The following is an 18,497-nucleotide window of genomic DNA, read 5'->3' as shown; positions in this document are numbered from 1 at the left end:
TTCATTAATTCTATGTACCAAGCACTATTCTCACAACTTTATTAAGCCACATAATGCTCACAATAACCCTATGAGGTAAGTACTACAGCTAACTCTATCTGACAGTCATAAAAACTAAGTCAAAGACAGACAACTTTCCCAAGGTCACCCAAGGAGGAAATGTAGAGGCAGAATCTGAAAGCAGGCAGACTCAATCTCTCAGCATGGCAACTTTTTAAGAATGCATATATCACCTAACAGCAGAACTGATTTTATCTCTTTTACCCATTTGCTTCTTAAACAGAGAATAAATCACTGTTTCACCAAGGCAACCGGGCTTTGCACTTTTTACTGTAAACACCAAGCCTAATGACTTCACCCAAAACATGATTTCAATAACCACATATGCTGACTCACAAACCTCTCTTCAGGACTTGTATATCCAATTGCCTACTGAATTTATGCAGTAGAGATTAGATGTCCTGCAAGCACTTCTAACTCAATATATTTTCCCACACATTTGTTCCTCTTACTTTAATGCCTCTCTTAGTGAAGAACCCCACTACCAAACCACCAGCCAGAGTAATATTTTTATAGTGTCAATTATATCATGCCAATGTCCTGAACAAAATCCTCCCATGGATTCCTGTTACAGAAAAATGCAATCCAAACTTTTTATATGGTGTATGAATCTATGTCATCAGCTCCCTTCTTACCTCTCTTGTCTCATCTCTTTTCATTTCTTCCCACCTTACTCTGTACCAGCCACACTGGTCTTTCCTTATTCCTTAAAACCACTAAACTCATTCTGAATTCGTGGCGTTTACATTTATTGTTCTTTTTGCTTAGAATGCTCTAAACCTTTAGTTCATTCAGATCAAGGCTCAAATGTAACCTTTTCAGAGAGGCCTTCCCTGACAACAATACCTAAAATATAAAATCGTCCTCCTCCTTGCCCCAGTGACTCTCCAACATCTTACTATACTTTATTTCTTTTTCCTCACAGCGCAGAAAATGTAGGGGGAGTTGTGTATAAGTATATTTTGTATCATACATATCACATCATATACATGTGTGTGTATATACACACACACTTGCCTATTACCTTGCCCCCCCAGTTGAAATGTAAGTCCATGAGGGTAGCACTTCATGTTTTACTGTTATATTCCAACATTTAGAATAACGACTAATACGAAGTAGGTCCAAAGTATTGCTTGAATGAATGAATTAATCAATCCAGCCATCTAACCCAAAAACCTGATAATCACCTTTAATACTTCCTTTCCACCCATTCTCCATGGCTATTCAGTCACCAAGTCTCACACAAACCTTAGTTAATCTCCCTTTATCCTTAGATTATTATCTTAGTCTCCTAATAGATTTCTCTGCCTCTTTTCAGACACCCTCATCCAATCTGTCATCCACACTGCTGCTGGAGAAACCTTTCTTTCTTTGTATAGAACAAAATGAACCTTTAGTTCATGACACCGCTTCCTATAATACATCAGTGGTTCTCAAAGCTTTCAGTGCAAAATTGAAACTTCTTATTTCAGCCCTCAGGCCCTTAGTGATCTAACTCCTGCCTGCATTCCCAGTCTCATATCTCATGCCTTCCTAATGAGCTTTCCCCCTTTTTAATTTATGCTAAACATCAAAGGTGATCAAGCCCAAAAGATCAGAACAGGAAGATTTAGAATGTAGGAAAAAAGGATTACTCTCAGCAAAAGAATATACCAGAAATAAAAGAGAACCATCAAACAAGGAATGAAATATCCATGTTCTTTCAGCCTTATGGGTATCCTGTTTTAAAAAAATCTTTTTACCATTTTTCCATCCCCTCTCTTTCTTTAAAGGATTATGACTTCATTTTAAAGTAATTTTTATGTTAAGATATTCCATGAAACTGTGTACGTCCATGACACAGCTGATGAGATTGAGCAGATGCGCATATTTAAGATTATCCTTGTAATTGTGAGTGGTGTGGTGGCCTTATTGCAAACTGTCAAATTATGCAAGTAAATCATCGGAACCCCCCCATCTTGATCTCACTTTCAGCAGCCCTTCTTTCCTACCCTTTCCACTATGGCACCCAAAGTCCTCATGCTACTTGTGTAGTAAAAAATTAAACCCTGTCCAAAGAGCAGTCATACATTTGTCCTCAGCTCCTAGGAGGCACTCGGTAAGCCCTTGAGTATCTTGCCTGATAAAAATATCTTTGTTTATCTGAGGGTTGTAGACAACACCAGGTAGTCCAACAATGTGATTTATGGTAAGGGTCCTGTGGTAACTGTTCAACCTCAAGAAGGACTGGAGACGGAGGTCAGCTACATGGGCAGTCCATCCTGTCTACATGACAGAGCCCCACTAAAGACTCTGCACAGGCCTAGGTTTCACTGGTTGGCAATATTCTGTGCACACCATCACATATCATTGCTGGGAGAGTTGGCACTGACTCCACTGGAGAGGACAACCGCAAGTTCTGTATGTGGGACTTCCCTAGACCCTAACCCATGTGTCTCTTCTGTGGGTTGATTTTAATCCATATTCTTTTGCTGTAATAAACTATAACTGTGAGTATAACAGATTTCACTGGGTTCCATAAATCCTTCTAACACATCGTTGAGACTGAAGGCTGTCTTGGAGACCCTCAAACTTGCAGTTGTGTAAGAAGTAAGCTTGGTCTTGCTGACTGCCCCCTAGTTTACACTAGCTCTTACACATTTTTCCTTCACTGTATCTACTCACTCCATGGCATTCTCCACTCTCATTTTTTTTCTTCCACTTTTCTTAAATTTCTTGCCATATCAAAATGTATCTATTAAAAAAAAAAAAATCCCATTCTTTCAGAGCCCTGCTAAGTATACCCCTTCATGCCAAATTTACTCATCTTGTAAGACTCAGTTTGAGTGTTACCTCCTCTCTCTGTAAGCCTTCAGTGTAATTTTTTTGTTTGTTGTTGTTTTGCTATGCACTGAAGACAAACAGATCATACTCCATTTGCTAATAAAATCAGTCTTCAAAGGCTACAGGGTTGATGCTGAGGTGTAGGCACAGACACTCCAACCTTGATTGCCTTTCATGTGAAACTTATATAATAAGCACCATTGATTCTATCATCATTAGTTAGAAGAAAAGAAAGAGGGCCAGAGGGAAGAAGAGAGGAAAATGGAAAGAGATAGAAAGTAGGAAGCGGTAGAAAGAATAGGAAAGGGGGGAGAAAAAGGAGAAATTGAGTCTCAGTAGATGATAAAATTATGACTCATACCCTAGTATTTGACTTTAAATCCAGTGACTAGATAATTAACTCTATGGTGAAATGTACTATATACCTAAAGAAATAGAGATGGGAGAGCTAATGATTATACTTGCTTTATAAGTTTTGTAAGCAATTCTTTTCACAAGAGAGCCAAAGAAAACAAAACATTGTCAATATTCAACAATATTCTATCATAAATTGGAGGAACAATAGAAATACTGTGTGTGCCCTCAAAAATGTAAGGATTCTTACATTTCTTAGTAAGTGGCAGTTTAAAAGAACTAAAAGTTATCAACTTTTAGATAAAAGGTAAAGAGTAATATCACTTAACAAGTATAATAAATTAGAATGCTAACTCATTAAATAACTAATATAGCACTTAATTTAATAAATTCTCACTGTTTAAAATTTTCATATATCTGAGTCAGCCAAATATCCAAGCTATATTCTTTCTAGTTTGTAGAAATGAAAAAATTAAATCATTTTTAAAAATAAAATCACAAAGGGGTGCCTGGGTGGCTCAGTCGGTTAAGCATCTGCCTTCAGCTCAGGTCATGATCCTGGAGTCCTGGGAAGGAGTCTTGTATCAGGCTCTCCACTCAGCAGAGAGTCTGCTTCTCCCTCTGACTCCCCCCCTTCTTGTGCTCTCTCTCACTCTCTCTCAGATAAGTAAATAAAATCTCTTTTAAATAAATAAGTAAATAAAATCACAAAGTTATAAATAAGAAAAACCGTATAAGCCTTAATATACTTTACTTTGCCCATTTACCCAAATTGACTAAATGAACCAGATAAATTGTCCAATATCTACTCTCTACTGTTCTATACAGCCTCAGCCAAACAGTGCTAGAATCAATACTCGAATACAAGCTGACTTGCTTCCAGCTCACACAGTTAAGGAACTAAAGGAAGTTGCTTAAATTCAGCTATTTCAGTTTTTCAACATTATGAGTACATGGGAAAAGAGAAGGATCCTGAGTGTTCTTTTTAAAAAAATTATTGTGTCTTCATTATATAAGAGGGAAGCACTAAACACTTGACATGTATTACCTCATTTTACCCACACAACAACCCTATGTAGTAAGAACTATTGTTATCTTCACTTTAGAGTTGCTGCAAATGAAGCTCAGAGTATTTAAGGGCCTTGCCCCAGATCACACAGCTAGTAAGCACCGGCACCTGGCTTCGGGCTCTAGAACACCTGTGCTTTATTTAGCACCACTATCATACTGGGTATGTGTGATTTTAAAGTATCCTACTGTGAATAACACATCTATTATGGATAAATAGATAAAAGCAAACTTATGCATAAAATGAGAAATGAAGTTTTAACCTATGTGTAAAGATTTGGGTTAAGTGTCCATAAGGGGTTTTGGCAGAAAATACTTAGAGTAACTGCAGCTAGAATGAGCTGATTCTTTGTTAACAATAAACACATTTTGGATTCATGTCCATAGGAAATACTCTTTTTGGAAATAGCACTCTACACACAGCGATTGCTATAGATGTGGCTTTCACACGCAGGGACCATGAACCTGAGAATATTGTGCATGTTGAGGATTCGCTACACAGCTGGCATGGTGTACATTAGCCTGAAGAGGGAGTGCAGCTCGGTCCATCTCTGGAGGCAGCCCACCCACCCAGACTGAGCAATAAGGAAAGCAGATTTTATCAGATAGGAAAAGGGATCTATCTTGGTCAAGTCCTCAGAAAAGTCAGCCTTAAATAAATTTTTCCTTGAAACAGAATCATGTATTCAATAGGTTATACTTGGTTGTAAAACAAATGCAAAACTTAGAAGTTTTTATTTATTTATCTGAGAGAGCAAGAGCTTGTGCACATGAGTCTGGAGAGGGGCAGAGGAAGAGGGAGAAGCAGACTCCCCACTGAGCAGGGAATTCCAGGTGGGACTTGATTCCAGGACCCCGGGATAATGACCTGAGCCGAAGGCAGATGCCCAATGACTGAGCCACCCAGGCATCCCGAAAATCAAAGAGCTTTTAAAAAGAGTTTTCTTTTTGTTAAGAACTCACAAGAAAATGTTACAGTTACAGGAAAACTAAAGATTGTGATGTTCACTCTGAAATAAAGGAGCATATTTTGTATTCTATAAATGAAATCTTAAGACTGAAAGATATTATTTCCTTCATTGGTTCTGAATTTAAAAAAAAAATCTATTCAAAAATACTCAGTTTTCCTTATATCCTTCTTTGCCTGGGTTTTTAATATCTTGATAATGCTACCTTTTGAAATTATTAAACTCATGACACCAGCAGATGACAACTGTGAAGCCAGAAGATGTGTAGTGGAAAGAGGTTTGTTGTGAGAGATGGGCAGGCCTGGATTCGAGTCCCAGCTGTACAAGCCTGAGCAAACCCCCTTCTGTGAGCCTCAGTTTCTTCACCTATAATCCCTATCCTGCAGGCTCATTATGAATATTAGAATAATAGATGTAAAGGGCTAGGCAAGGACAATCCACAAAATATATATGTAATTAATAATGATGGGTTCTCTTCTTTTTGCTCTTCTCTGTGGTCCAAGAGGCTCAATTTTAAAGAATTTGTAGACTTTGCAATCAATATACCTGCGTTCAAATCTTGGTTCTTCCATTTATTTAACTGTAACCCTAGGGTAGTAACTTATTCTTCTTAATCTTGGTGTCACCAAGATTATCTATCATGGGCATAATCATAAAAATCCTGTGATGAAGTAGTGGTAAATATATATTCAGTACACATGGGGCTGGCACACATTAAGTTCTCAGAAAGTATAAGTAATAACAGTGTACTAACAGTGTACTAACAGTGAACTAAAAGATAGTTTCTCTCCTCTTCATGGCTAATCAAAGCAAAATAAAGTAGCAGAAATGACTTGGTCAAGAATAGAATTTCATGAAGTTATATGTGACATGTGACCTAATGTAACCATTTCCCCATAAAACAGAAAATGCCTTCCAAGATATCTTTTAATTCACCTATGTGCTACTTGACAGTATACTTCTCTGTCTACTTGTCAGTTTGGTCAGTCAGATAGAGCACCACCCCTTCCTCTGCACACCCTCCCTCTACCTATGTATATTTCATTTACTTCACTCTTTCTTACTGTTGTTTAGTTGATTGGCCAAATTGACAAGTGGCTTGTGGAACTGGTCCCTGAACTGAAATGATGGTTTTGTCAGAATGAATAATTTGGCAGCCCTGGTGATGTGAAACAGAGGAATAATAATAATAATAATAATAATAATAATAAATAAAATAGGGCCATGGTGATACCCTCTGTAGATCCAGCAGAGTTCCCAGGTTTTTCTCTTTGACTTTGGCTTTTTATTTTTAACCTTTGACAAAGGCACTTGTTTTTACACTTTGAGGCCAGAGACATTGTCTTATTTTTATTTCCATTGCTGGCAACTAGGACATTATATGGCAAATAGAAGATACCTTTTAAAATGCTGTTTAATAATTATATTAATCTGAACGTACATAGATTCCTGAAAAGCTATCACCATATTACTAGAGCAACTGGCCAGCAGGCAAAAACAAAACACTGAACTATTCTCTAAACCTCTCTATTTGAGTTAAATAAAGTCCCAAACCCACTGGTAGGCAAATTGCATTTTGTTTCTTAATGACATAAATCTAGATGGAACATTTAGTATATGCTTGTGTTGTTTCAAGAAGTGCAAAGGTAACTCAGTCACAGTTTGCCACCCCCAAGAACTCCCACTTCAAATGAAATCACAAGCAAAGCCTTTTCACTATACAAAACTTCCCTTTTATAGAGAGTTCGCTTAAAAATGTAAGTAATTTCTTAAAGGTCATATTTCCCCCCAAAATTGGTTTCTTCACCCTTACATTCTCATTGTACTGGGTAGAAGTTTTTATTGTTTAATGTTGAATTTAAGCTTCCGATGATTTTGAAAACATATACTTTTGCTGTTTGGAAGGAGAATTTTTATATAACCAAAGAAGTAACAAGGTAACTTTCTTACCTTGTTCTTGTGCATGAACAGCACCCGCTGCCACACATAGCACAATAAAATGGAGAAGCAGTTTCCTAAAAAAAAAAAAGGAAAATTTTAGTGGATATTTACAACCTATAAATCATAAAAAATCCCAAATGAACTCCAGTACAAGATTAAGAAATGAGCTATCATTTTTCAAAAGATTTTTTTATTTATCTGAGAGAGAGAACATGAGTTGGTAGGTCAGAAGGAGAAGCAGCTCCACCCCAAGACCCTGGGATCATGATCTGAGCCAAAGGCAGACACTTAACCAACTGAGCTGCTCAGGCATCCCAAGAAATAAGCTATCATTTTAATTTACACAGTATTTTAATACTCATAATGATTAAAAGCAAGGGCTCTGAATTTAAGTTCCAGCTTTGTCACTTAGTGTATGACTTGAGAACACTTTTTATCACCCCTGTGTTTCCTCATCTGTTCAATCTATCTCATAAACTTTTTCAAAGATTAACTGAAAAATTTCATGTAAGGCACACAAACCAGTACCTGGCACAAAGGAAGCACTCAACAAACATGACTCATATAAATGATATTATGATGATGATGACTACATATTACATCAAAGCATCATACATGCAATTTTATACAAAGTAATATAAGTTTACACAAAGTAACAGAACTTATAGTCACTTAACTATAGCGGTTATAAATCATGGAACCAGTGATTTTTTTTAAATGCATGTTTATATGGAAAAGCCATTTGATTATCATATGAAAGCCATTTGAATATCACTTGTACTAGATTCCTGATGTTTGGGTTCTGAAAATAACAATGGCCTGTATATATCAACATCGATATTGATGTTGATTTTGATTTGCAATAATTGTGAGCATGATACTCAATCATTGCATATCAAAATGTTCATTCATACTGATTAGCTGACTACAAATATTTCATGATTTTGTTTTAGTATAGCCAAACTTTTGATAGATTTTATTGAGTAGCCTTCATAATTGGTTATATCTACCTCTCAAGTAAAAACCATAGAGATAATTTCAAAAAGTAATGCTAAGCTTGCTGAAAACAATAGCTGATCACCTAATTCTGTTTTTTATTTGTTTTTTATTCTAACTCAGGGACTTCCTAAATGACATTTCTGTAAAATGCAGTTCTGTAAGGAGTGATTACAAAGCCCTCTGAAAAATATTTTTTCTTTTTATTAAGTTCCTGGTGTGCTGACAGTAATTGGTACATTCCCTGTTTATTACCAACGATAAATATGTTTTTATCTTTTCAACTAGTATAAGGAGCATGTTAATATAACAATGATAATCTTTTACAAAATGAGCCAACAATATGTAATTATACTCTTCTCGGTACAATGGAACTATCACTTATATTAAAATGGCCTTAGCCATATTTTAGTGGGTGAAAAATGTATACTCTATGGTCATACTCAGTACAGAGCACAACTTTTATAAGACAAAGATTTGTTAGAATACTTAAAAATGTTATCAATTCTATAATCTAACCAACTGAACAATTACAGAAATTTCAACTGATCTGGGCAAGCGAATAGCTGACCCATATGTGTTAATAAAGCATATAAAAGATTCCTATGTGTGGTGTCATCCATTTAAAACAATAGTTCTCAAATGTTAGTTTGCTAAAAGAATTACCTGAGATGCTTGTGAAAAATGTAGATTCTGGGCTTGCCTCAGAGATTATGATCCATAAATTCGGAGTGAATCCTCAGTTTGTATATGTCTTTAACTAGGTGATTCTAACAAGGATTGTGCATATATCAAACTCTGAGAAACAGCAATTTAGAACACTTACTAATTACAGTTACATTGTACTTAAAATACACAAATATTATTTTGCTCAAATCACAGACATCTAATTACATGAGATAAGATTATTTGACCCTTGGAGGGGATTGCTGTTTTTTGTTTGTTTTTGTTTTTATCTTTTTCTCTTGCTCTAGATCAGTGGTTTCAAACTTCACCATGCAGCAGAATCACCTGGAGGACTCATTAAAGATCACTGGGCTCCACCCTGAGAGACTCACCAGGTCTGGGGTGAGGTTTGAGGACTTGCATGGACAGCAAGTCCCCAGGCAATGCTGATGCAGTGAATCTGGGGTTGACGCTATGAGGACCACAGGAACAGATGACGCTCAAGGGATGATGAAGGGCCTACATGTTTTGAATCTGGTTTTTACCTTCCACTGCACAGTGGAATCACCTGGGGAGTCTTAGAAACTACTAATACTTGGATTTTCCCTCTCCACCCGTTCCCCCAGAGATTCTGATTTTAATTTGTCTGTGGTACAGGGATTCTTAAACACTCTCCCCGGTGATTCTACTGTGCAAGTTGAGGACCTCTGTGTGAGATTAAAATGATAACTCAAGGTTCTCCAAGATGGATCCCAAAGTGATCTAGAGTTTGAGTAAAAAGAGGCTCTCTTCCTTTCAACTTTATATTTTCAACAAATAACTGGCAGGATATATACACCAGTGAGACTAAAAAATAGCTCAGGATTGCAGTCACTGAAGGAGAGTCCAGCAGATTATGCTGTTTTAGCAGTAAATGGGATGCGAAAGGAATCATGTCTCATCTGCCCAAGGTAATCTGGCTCACTCAGAGTTTAGAAATAACCCAACAGGCACTCCTCTATTCAGAGGAAGCTAACTAATCAAGAGTACAACAACCAGCAGTATTCATTTAGCAATTCAGCCAACTCATAGACTTCCCCCAATGACCTCAGGGGAGAAAAATAAAAAATAAAGTTCTTTCTAGACATGTTAACAAGTCCATTCCTGGTGTAAGGCAGGAAAACCTGAACACATCAAACATCACCCCTTAGCCAGGTGATCTTAGGGGATTATGACAAATCAGTTGAGCCATACCTTATGTAAGTGTACCTAAGTATTAAAACCGATGACTAATAGAGAAGTAGAGATTGATGACTGGAAAAAGACTTTTTCCTCTTTTTCTAATTACGTCCCAAACTAACGGCCACCTAAGGAAGAACATATGGATATCCATATCCACAGCAATATGGATTCCATTACACCTACCTCCCCTCCCCTGAAGCTACAGCCGTATCATATTATACTGCATTTCCTGGAGAGAGCTTATAAGTGTCTTAAAAGCCATTCTTATCTCCACCTGTCAGAATCTTAAATATTACCAAAGCCTAATTTGAATAACATCTGCTCCATGAAGTTTCCATCATCTCTAAAGATGCCTGGATCTTTCCCTCCTCTCTGTACTCTAATGCTTTAATTTTAACTTTATTATATCCCATATATGTTGTACCTTTTAGGATTAATTAGTAAGTAAATACCTGAACAAGAAATAGGTCTTCACCTTTTATCTATTGCTTACATGAAATTGACAATTAATAAACATTTTAAACCAAGGGAGCCACCCAGGCATCCCTTTAAAAAAAAAAAAAAAAAGATTTTATTTATTTGTCAGAGAGAGAGAACACAACCGGGGGGCAGGGAGTAGGCTCCCCACTGAGCAAGGAGCCTCATGTGCAACTCGATTCCAGGACCCTAGCTAGGAAAAGGAGTACTGCTACTCCTTTCCATTTAAAAAAAACGTTTATTAAACAGTCGGTTGAGTGTCTGCTAAAAGGAGTAACAGTAACATCGCCCAATGACTGAGGAATTCAATTTTCCCGTATGGATCTAATTCTTTTAACACTTGGGAAAAGTGAAGTAAAATAAATAAGAGTACTTTCATTTGGCTGTCCAAAGAGAGAAAGAAGAACATTTAAAAATATCTGCTACAATAGGCTAAGTGGAAAGGCTTCTTTTTTTTTTTCATTGTGACTGTTTTTCTCATTTCTGAAGTGGGAACACAAAGAAGACATCATGCTTAATTGACATACTCAATTAAAGAGCCAAACTCCATCATTGTATGAAATGGATGTCTAATGAATCCAAGCTTTCTGGAAAATGTCTAGTTGGGCTGGACCTGTTTATTTCTTTGGTTTTGCCCCCCTCCCATGATATCACATTTACTATGCATTCACTTAATGAAGAAAAAGTGTCACATTTCCACATTAGCAGTAGACGGAGTTCTCAAGGGCATCAGCTGTACCAGAAATGCATTTAATGCTAAGACAGGCAGGAGTCGTTGAATAAATTAAAATAAAAACTACATCAGGTCGGAGAGAAAACAGTGTGGTAAATAAGAAAGTAAAACTAGACTGAGAGTCAAAAGACTAAACCTGGTTCTATTTCTCACTTACTGTGTGACGTTGGGCAATTCACTTCAATGTTCTGAGTCTCGGCTGACTCATCTATCATGGGATAAGATACTATAAATTTGATATTTTGCATTCTAAATATAAAACCCTAGAATTCTGTTAGTATACTAGCATTAAAAGACAAAGATCAAATTATTTAGCAAGATGTTCCATAAATCACTATATATAATAGACATGATGTTTAACCACAAATCTGGAAAGGTCTTCCTGAAGTTCTGGCCAATACTCTTTTAATTACGTAATGTAAAATTGTCTACTAAGTTTGCTCATTTGTTCACATATTTACTTTCACAAAAAGTCTAATTGGTATTTAAATATGACTATTTTTCAAATATTCAAAGCATGTCTGCTTTTGGTCACTTTTCTGTATGTCTGAACTGTATGTCACTAACAGAATCTAACAGAAGTACATAGATTCAGACATTTCACAAAATCAGACCAGATCTAAAAGAAATCAACAATATGGTAACAGTCAATAAAAGTTCAAAAACATAACCCATGATATTAATATGTGAAGATCTCTAGGAAAATATGAAATATTTCTGTGTGTCTGGTCTGCTAGCCACATTTTCAGTATGACAGAAGCCACAATCAAAACATAACCAGACATGTGAGAGGTGAAGGCCTGGAGGGGATCAGACAGGAAATAGATATCCAAAGACAAAATATTTAAGGAACTAATATCCATCCCAGGCATCTTCCCTAAATAATTCTCAGAGCTATTCAACTTTCTCTTTATTTGAAGGGTTTAAGTTATTTTAAGAGAATCCCAGGCATCTTTTTGTTTAGGGCCCCCGGAGACTCTCACGTCTTGTGTCTCTGGGCTACTGAAGCTCGTTCTAACATAGATTCAAGTTACAATTTTAAGAAGGACTTGTGAAATCTTGTGACTAGGGAATTTTTTGTGTGTATGAGTTGCTTATTTTAATTTAAACCATTTGGGAAAGGCAAAATAATCTGAAAACCATACATGTGATATCTATCAATAATTTCAACAATTACCATTATACTACATTTACAAGCCAAAAACTCCTTTAAGTTATGACAACTTTACAGATTTTGCTCTTTACTAGATGCAAAGATCCAGAAATAGTAACATTTTTGTCCTTTGTTGACCAAATAACTGAAGATCAGTTCTCATCCCAGCAGTGGGGTTAAAGTTGAATGATTCAGGGAGTGAAGTGTTGTCACTAACTTGTATACAATGAATTTCTGAGATTACCAATTCAGCTCAGTAGGTACTTGTATAAGTAACACAGTGTGAAAGATACTAGAATTTTTGGTTAAATTTCAAGTAAACAGGCAATTCATGAAGTACAAGGGAAATAACTGCTTAAGAATGTCAAGTAATCAAAATGCCTAGAATCCAGTCAGTAACAGGGAAGAAAAATAACTCAGCTAGTCCATCCTCATAATACCCCAGTGTTAAAATGATTGCTGCCTACCCTCACAAAGTTCCTTGCCCACACTCCTGTTAACTAAAGTTTTTTAAATGAATGAGTCAATATTCAGTTAGCAAGACTATCAGGTGGTCTTGAGTTTCAATAAACATATAACTTCTCTAGCATCTTCGACATGCTCACTGATCCCAAGATCAAGAAGTCAGGTCATCCTAACCTCCTTTTATTTAGCTGAGAAAGTAATCCGGTTTAAAGACCTTTCAGAATCCGGTCTCTGGTCTCCAGATCCAGCTCCAGTCACTCCTCATCTAGAAAGCGTGGTCTACAACCAACTTTTCACTTCTTCCAGGCCCTCAAATGAACTGTGCTATCTGGCCTCTCAGCCTTTTACTGCTGTCTGGAAAGTTACATGCCTTTTCCAATTAGGTCTCAGTGAGGATTTCATTTCCTCTGGTCAGCCTTTCTTTCCAGGATTCCTCTTCCGTATATACCCCACCTACCCAGAACTTCTAGGTGTCCTCCTCTCTCATTTTTGTATACCTGGTTGTTCATTTTCTGTTTCCTATACTAACCTGAGCACACTGGGAAGGCAGCAGTTGTGTTTCTGTCTTGCTCCACCGTTGTATCCTCTCTGCTTAGAGCCATGCTGGGCACATAGTTGGGGCTCAGAAAACATTTGTTGAATAAATGAGTGAATGATTGAATGAATGACTGTCCGAATAACGTTAGCCTTTTAGGAGGATGAAAATGAAATGGTCTTTACCTCACTTCTTGCTCAGAGTTACAAATTCTAAAATAACTCATAGTTGCAACGCATGGCATGGAAACTAGCTATTTTAATTTCCATAATAAAATTTATATTTTTCTCCTGCCACTTCACAGATTACCAAGCAGAATGTCTAAGCAACACTCAAAGCTACTTTCATAAATTACAATCCCTCTCATTGAGACATCAGCTTATTTTATACATCTACTTGAAAACAAACATAACTAAGCAACTTTAAAGAACGGAGTTTTATGCCAACTAGGAAATAGATGTTTATATCCAAAACTACCCCCCAACCCCAACACACCTTGGTTATAGAAACCCTTTAATTACAATAATAGCCTTCCTGGGGGACTTTCTGATACTGTTAAATCATTGTATCTAACACTGACTTCTGGTTTTAACTTCCTTTTATTACTACCACAAATTCACATTAGTTAACTCACTTAAAAGCTAGCCCCATGAAATAAAATGTTTTTAAGGATCCAGTTTTAAAACTGCAAATGTTTTTGGGTGAGTAATCAGAATTATGATTTTTTTAAAAAAACTGCTCCTGTTTTTACAAAAAACGTCACCACAAAAGGATGGCGGGAAATTAAAACCTCAAGGATTTCATTAGAAACTCTAAGGTTTAATTCAGTGGACTGACATTATCATCAGCTCATCAGCTGCTTCTACCAAGTCCCCTCCCTATAGGGTTGGTAGTGGTTTTTTATTTTTTTAAGTTTTTTTTTTTTTAAGATTTTATTTATTTATTTGACAGAGAGAACACAAGAAGGGGTGGGGGGGCGGGGAGCAAAGGTAAAGGCAGAGAGATAAGCAGATTCCCAGTGGAGCAGGGAGCCCAGTGCCCAGCTGGATCCCAAGACCCTGAGATCACGACCTGAGCCAAAGGCAGAGGCTTAACCAACTGAGCCACCCAGGCACCCGATAATTCTTTATGGAAATTGGATTTTTTTGAGAAACAATTTTGTCAAATCAGTCAGTAACTACTCTTTCCCCTACTTGGCATGTGTACGGTTGGAGCTATGAGGGGGTGCAATCTGATGTAACCTTGAATTACCCTTAATTCTCTGCAGCCCATCCCCACTGCCAACTGTAGTGGAGCAAACTTGACGACTTCACGTCAAAGGAGGCTGCAGGTTTCCTCAGGGAGAGACCTTCTAGACCAGTGCCTTCAACCCCAATTCTCTCAGCAAAGGTTCCTTTCCCGTTCCACGTAGTCTTCTTTTTCCTCAGTTCCTTCGTGTAATCCATTCTGTTTGGTTTCTCAGCCTCCCTCCCCCCAATCATCTGGACCCAATTTACAAACCCCAAACTGCCCAAAAATTTACGCAGGGCCTTTTCTGGGAGCGTCTGGAAGGGAAGTGTAAGCAAAACAAGACAGAGGCCAGGAGCAGAGAAGATCTGCTTTAATCCGAGAAGCTGGTTACCACTACCAACCCCGCGGATGGCTGGGCAACGGCGCAGGCCTTGCTCGGTGGCCAAGGGAAAGCCCTCTGGGTAGGAGCTGGCCGGGAAGGCAACAAGCGCACAGGAATGAATGAGGAGGTTACGGGCCGGCCAAGAGGTGGCCGACCTCACGCAGCTTCTCCTGTTGGCTGGACCTCCGGGGACCCGACGCTCATGCCACCATTCCACCGACTCGGATCAGCGGAAACATGAGTGGGGTCCCGCAGGATCGGCTGCGCAGGGAGCCCGGCTTTCCGACCGGGTCCACGCTGAGGGGCTTTTATTGAGAAATGTGGCGGGAAACCTGCCTGGGAAGCCGGTGCGACCCGCGGGAGTCGCGCTGGGGAAATTAACCGGCATTGGGTGAGCTCTTCCGGGATCCGGGTCTCCCCGGTCGCCGGCCCCTGGCCCCAAGCACGGGATTGCGAGCTTTCCTCCGCACTGACTAATCGGGCTTCGGGCGCGTGGGGAGGAGCGTCCTCCTCAGCCGGGAAGCCCAGCTGTCCGAACTCACAGGGGTCAGAGCAGACAGCGCGCGAGCCCCCAGCCTGCATGCTGCTGGGAAGCACATGTGCACACAAACAGTGCCACAAGGCGGTCTCTCCCGCGCCCCGCCTCCCTCCGCCTGCCCTCAGCGGGCACCGGTAGGTCTACCCCTTACCGTCACCAATTCTCCCAAGGGACAGCTTCGGGGCAGAAAATGACCCGAGCCGCTTTTGGTTCCTCCGGCTCCAGGGGCCAGAAGCAAACTTCCAAAACCCACTGACCTCTTCCAGGGGGAGCAGGGCAGCCAGCCAAGGCACGCACTCCCCTCCACGCTGTTTTCCCAGTGAGGGAGGGAGCAGGAGCAGGTACAGCGCCCAAAGAGGAGGTGGGGTGCCAGTCCGGGCCTGCGCGAACACGCTGCAGGAGGAGCAGCCCCGCCCCCGCGTCCAGCCCCTTCCCCAGTGACAGGCCAAGGAAGCAAGACGCTGCCTCGGCCCCAGCTGGGCAGCACGTGTGTTGGCCTCCTAACGACAAGAGCCGATTGCCTCCGAGGCTAGCCGCGCCCCATGCCCGAGATTTTGCGGGTACCCTCTCCTCCAGTCCAGCAACCGCGGCCCACGTCTGTGCCCCGCGGTCCAGGCTCCGCGCACACAGCCCAGAGGACCGCCGGCGCCCGGGCAGTCCCCAAGCTGGACGCCCGGAGAAGAACCGCGGGATAGCAGAACCTCAGCCAGGGCCCTGAGAAAGGAGAAGGAAAGGAAGGCGCGAGGGCGGCGGGAGCCGGAGCTCCAGCCGGCGTCCGATCTGAGCTCCGGGAGTCGCGGGAACCACGGCCGCCGGCACCGGGACGCGAGCCAGCGAGCTTTCCCTCCCCAGCCGCAGGACCTCTTTAGCATGAACTTTCTGAGAGATCCGCTGGCAGGAGGCTTCCTTTCAAACACGGTATTTTACAAATTGAGGAGACAAGAGGAGGATGTCACGGCTGCTCGCCGGCTCCCAACTTCGAAAAGTGCCAAGGAGCGGGGGAGCACAGATCTCCAACCCGCCCAGAGGGTCTGGAGGATGGGGAGAGGGGTGGGTCTAACCTTAGCCTCCGGGCGAGTGGGCTACTTACGTTTTTGCCGTGTGGGAGACCTTTCCACGCCTTGTCCTGTGGGCTCTTAAATGCATTTGTATGCATTTGTCCCTGCAGCGAAGCGCTAACGGAAAACAGAAGGCAACTCCGAACTGCTAAGGGTGCAGGTTCTGGCCATGAAAAAGGAAGAAGAAGAAAAAAAAATCACATGAAAACGATGCTCCAAAACCGCAACAACAACAACAAAAAGGGAGGAGAGAAATAGGAAGGGGAAAGAAATAGCACCCAAAGGATAGATCAATCAGCTAGACTTAGCTCCCTAGCTCGGTAACGGACGAGCCCGGGGGGAGCGCTCCCCTGGGAGGGCGGGCGAGGAGCAAGACCTCACTGGCAGGCGGCGGGGCGCCGGCAGCAGCTGGAACTCCGCCGCGAGCGCAGCCCTCGAGTTCACTTGCGGTTCAAAGGCGACTCTGTGACTCCAGTGGAGTCCTCTGCTTTGGGGCTGGGAGGAGAGAAGGGCTGGGGGAGGGAAGGAGATGAAGGGGGTGTGTGTGTGGGGGGGGGGGAGTCCTTGGAAACACCCCGCGCCTGAACATTTGTCAGACAAGCACACACACCCACTTCGGAAATCTGGTCCGTGAGAGGGGGCCGGTGGCAACTGCAGGCGCTCAGCGTTGACTGCCGCCGGCTGCTTCCCCTGGAAGAAGAGGAGCCCAGCAAATCCGGCCGGTGTTAAATTTCACCGCTCACTGACTTGCAATGACATCACCAAACAGAGTGCACACCTCCCCCTCCGCCCCGCAACCTACCCCCAACCCGCGCGGGGCTCCCGCGCCCGGGTCCATGAAGCCCCCGGCCCGCCGCGCCTGGGGAGCGCCTGCAGCCGCCCCGGCGACGCCCGCATACTCTCGCTTCCCACGCCACCCTCCTCGCTGTCCCCGAAGTTCGTAGGTGACTAGTATCTTTCCTTCGTCCCTTTTTCGGCAGTCCCCAGTGTGATGTTTTCCTCTTACATGTCCCCTATCCCGTCTTCTCTGTTCTCCTCACGCATGCCCCTCTGAAATCCTACTCGGCGCAGCCCTTCATTCTCCACCTTCGTGCATTCTTTGCAGTAATGCTCGTGGGCTAAGTCATATTATAAACAGACTGCGACGGTTCTCATTGCTACCTTTCCTTCCCTTCACTCTTGCCTTTCAGTCTGCCCCATGTACTACTTTTCTGCTAATTTTTCTATCCTGCAATCCACTTATCTGCTTTCTGCCCTTTCCTAGCTTATAAACATGGATTCATGATCTGCATTTATGCATCTAGAACATGCTAACAGACCATGGTCTTTCCGATTTGAATACCTTCTCCAATTTTTGTAACTTTTTTTTTTTTTTTTACATAAGCCTCCATACCCGCACAGCCTTTTCACAGCCTGTCCACCTTCCAAGTTTTGGGGAGTTAAAAAAAAGTTAACCATCTGATTTTACCTTTTTATTAATAAGACTGGAAATTCCAGGAGGCTAGGGATCTGTTATCTTGCTCACTGCTGTATTTTCAGCACCTAAAATACTACTTAGCATGTTTATTTAACCAGTGACTGTTGTACACCATTGAATATCATTTCTCTAACAAGTTTTCCTGGCCTTTTCTGTGAGCTATCTCTAGCTAATGATCCCCCTACATGCTGAAAAGCATCCCAGAGTATGCACATATTATAAAAGTTAAAGCAACCGTGTTGATGAAGAGAAATGATTGATGCAAACTTTGGAATTTTAGGAATCATTTCCCAAAAAACTGAGGGATTTTTCCCTCTCCAGGAATATAGAATTTAATTCCTCTTCCTTTCCC

The 18,497-nt window shown here is 40.9% G+C and overlaps 1 protein-coding gene across 4 annotated transcripts in view; it reads right to left on the bottom strand.

Moving 5' to 3' along the window:
* Positions 1 to 17,471, bottom strand: part of COL24A1 (collagen type XXIV alpha 1 chain) — a 402,100-nt gene extending 384,629 nt beyond the window's left edge. Inside the window, exons 1-3 of one of the 4 annotated variants that reach the window (XM_047727942.1) lie at positions 17,279 to 17,471; positions 16,701 to 16,831; positions 7,224 to 7,288 (exon numbers count right to left, since the gene is read on the bottom strand). In XM_047727942.1, the coding sequence (XP_047583898.1) occupies positions 7,224 to 7,288; positions 16,701 to 16,756 (121 nt within the window). In that variant the 5' untranslated portion in view covers positions 16,757 to 16,831; positions 17,279 to 17,471. Of the gene's footprint in view, positions 1 to 7,223; positions 7,289 to 16,700; positions 16,832 to 17,044; positions 17,138 to 17,278 lie in introns of those variants that run through there. The other 3 variants (XM_047727945.1, XM_047727943.1, XM_047727944.1) reach the window with 3 other exon arrangements.
* Between the last annotated feature and the right edge of the window lie 1,026 nt (positions 17,472 to 18,497).

This window comes from Lutra lutra, chromosome 4 (genome assembly GCF_902655055.1).
Source record: "Lutra lutra chromosome 4, mLutLut1.2, whole genome shotgun sequence".
NCBI lineage: Eukaryota > Metazoa > Chordata > Mammalia > Carnivora > Mustelidae > Lutra > Lutra lutra.
Note: the sequence above shows the minus strand (reverse complement) of the source record. Positions and strands in the feature narration are given on the sequence as shown.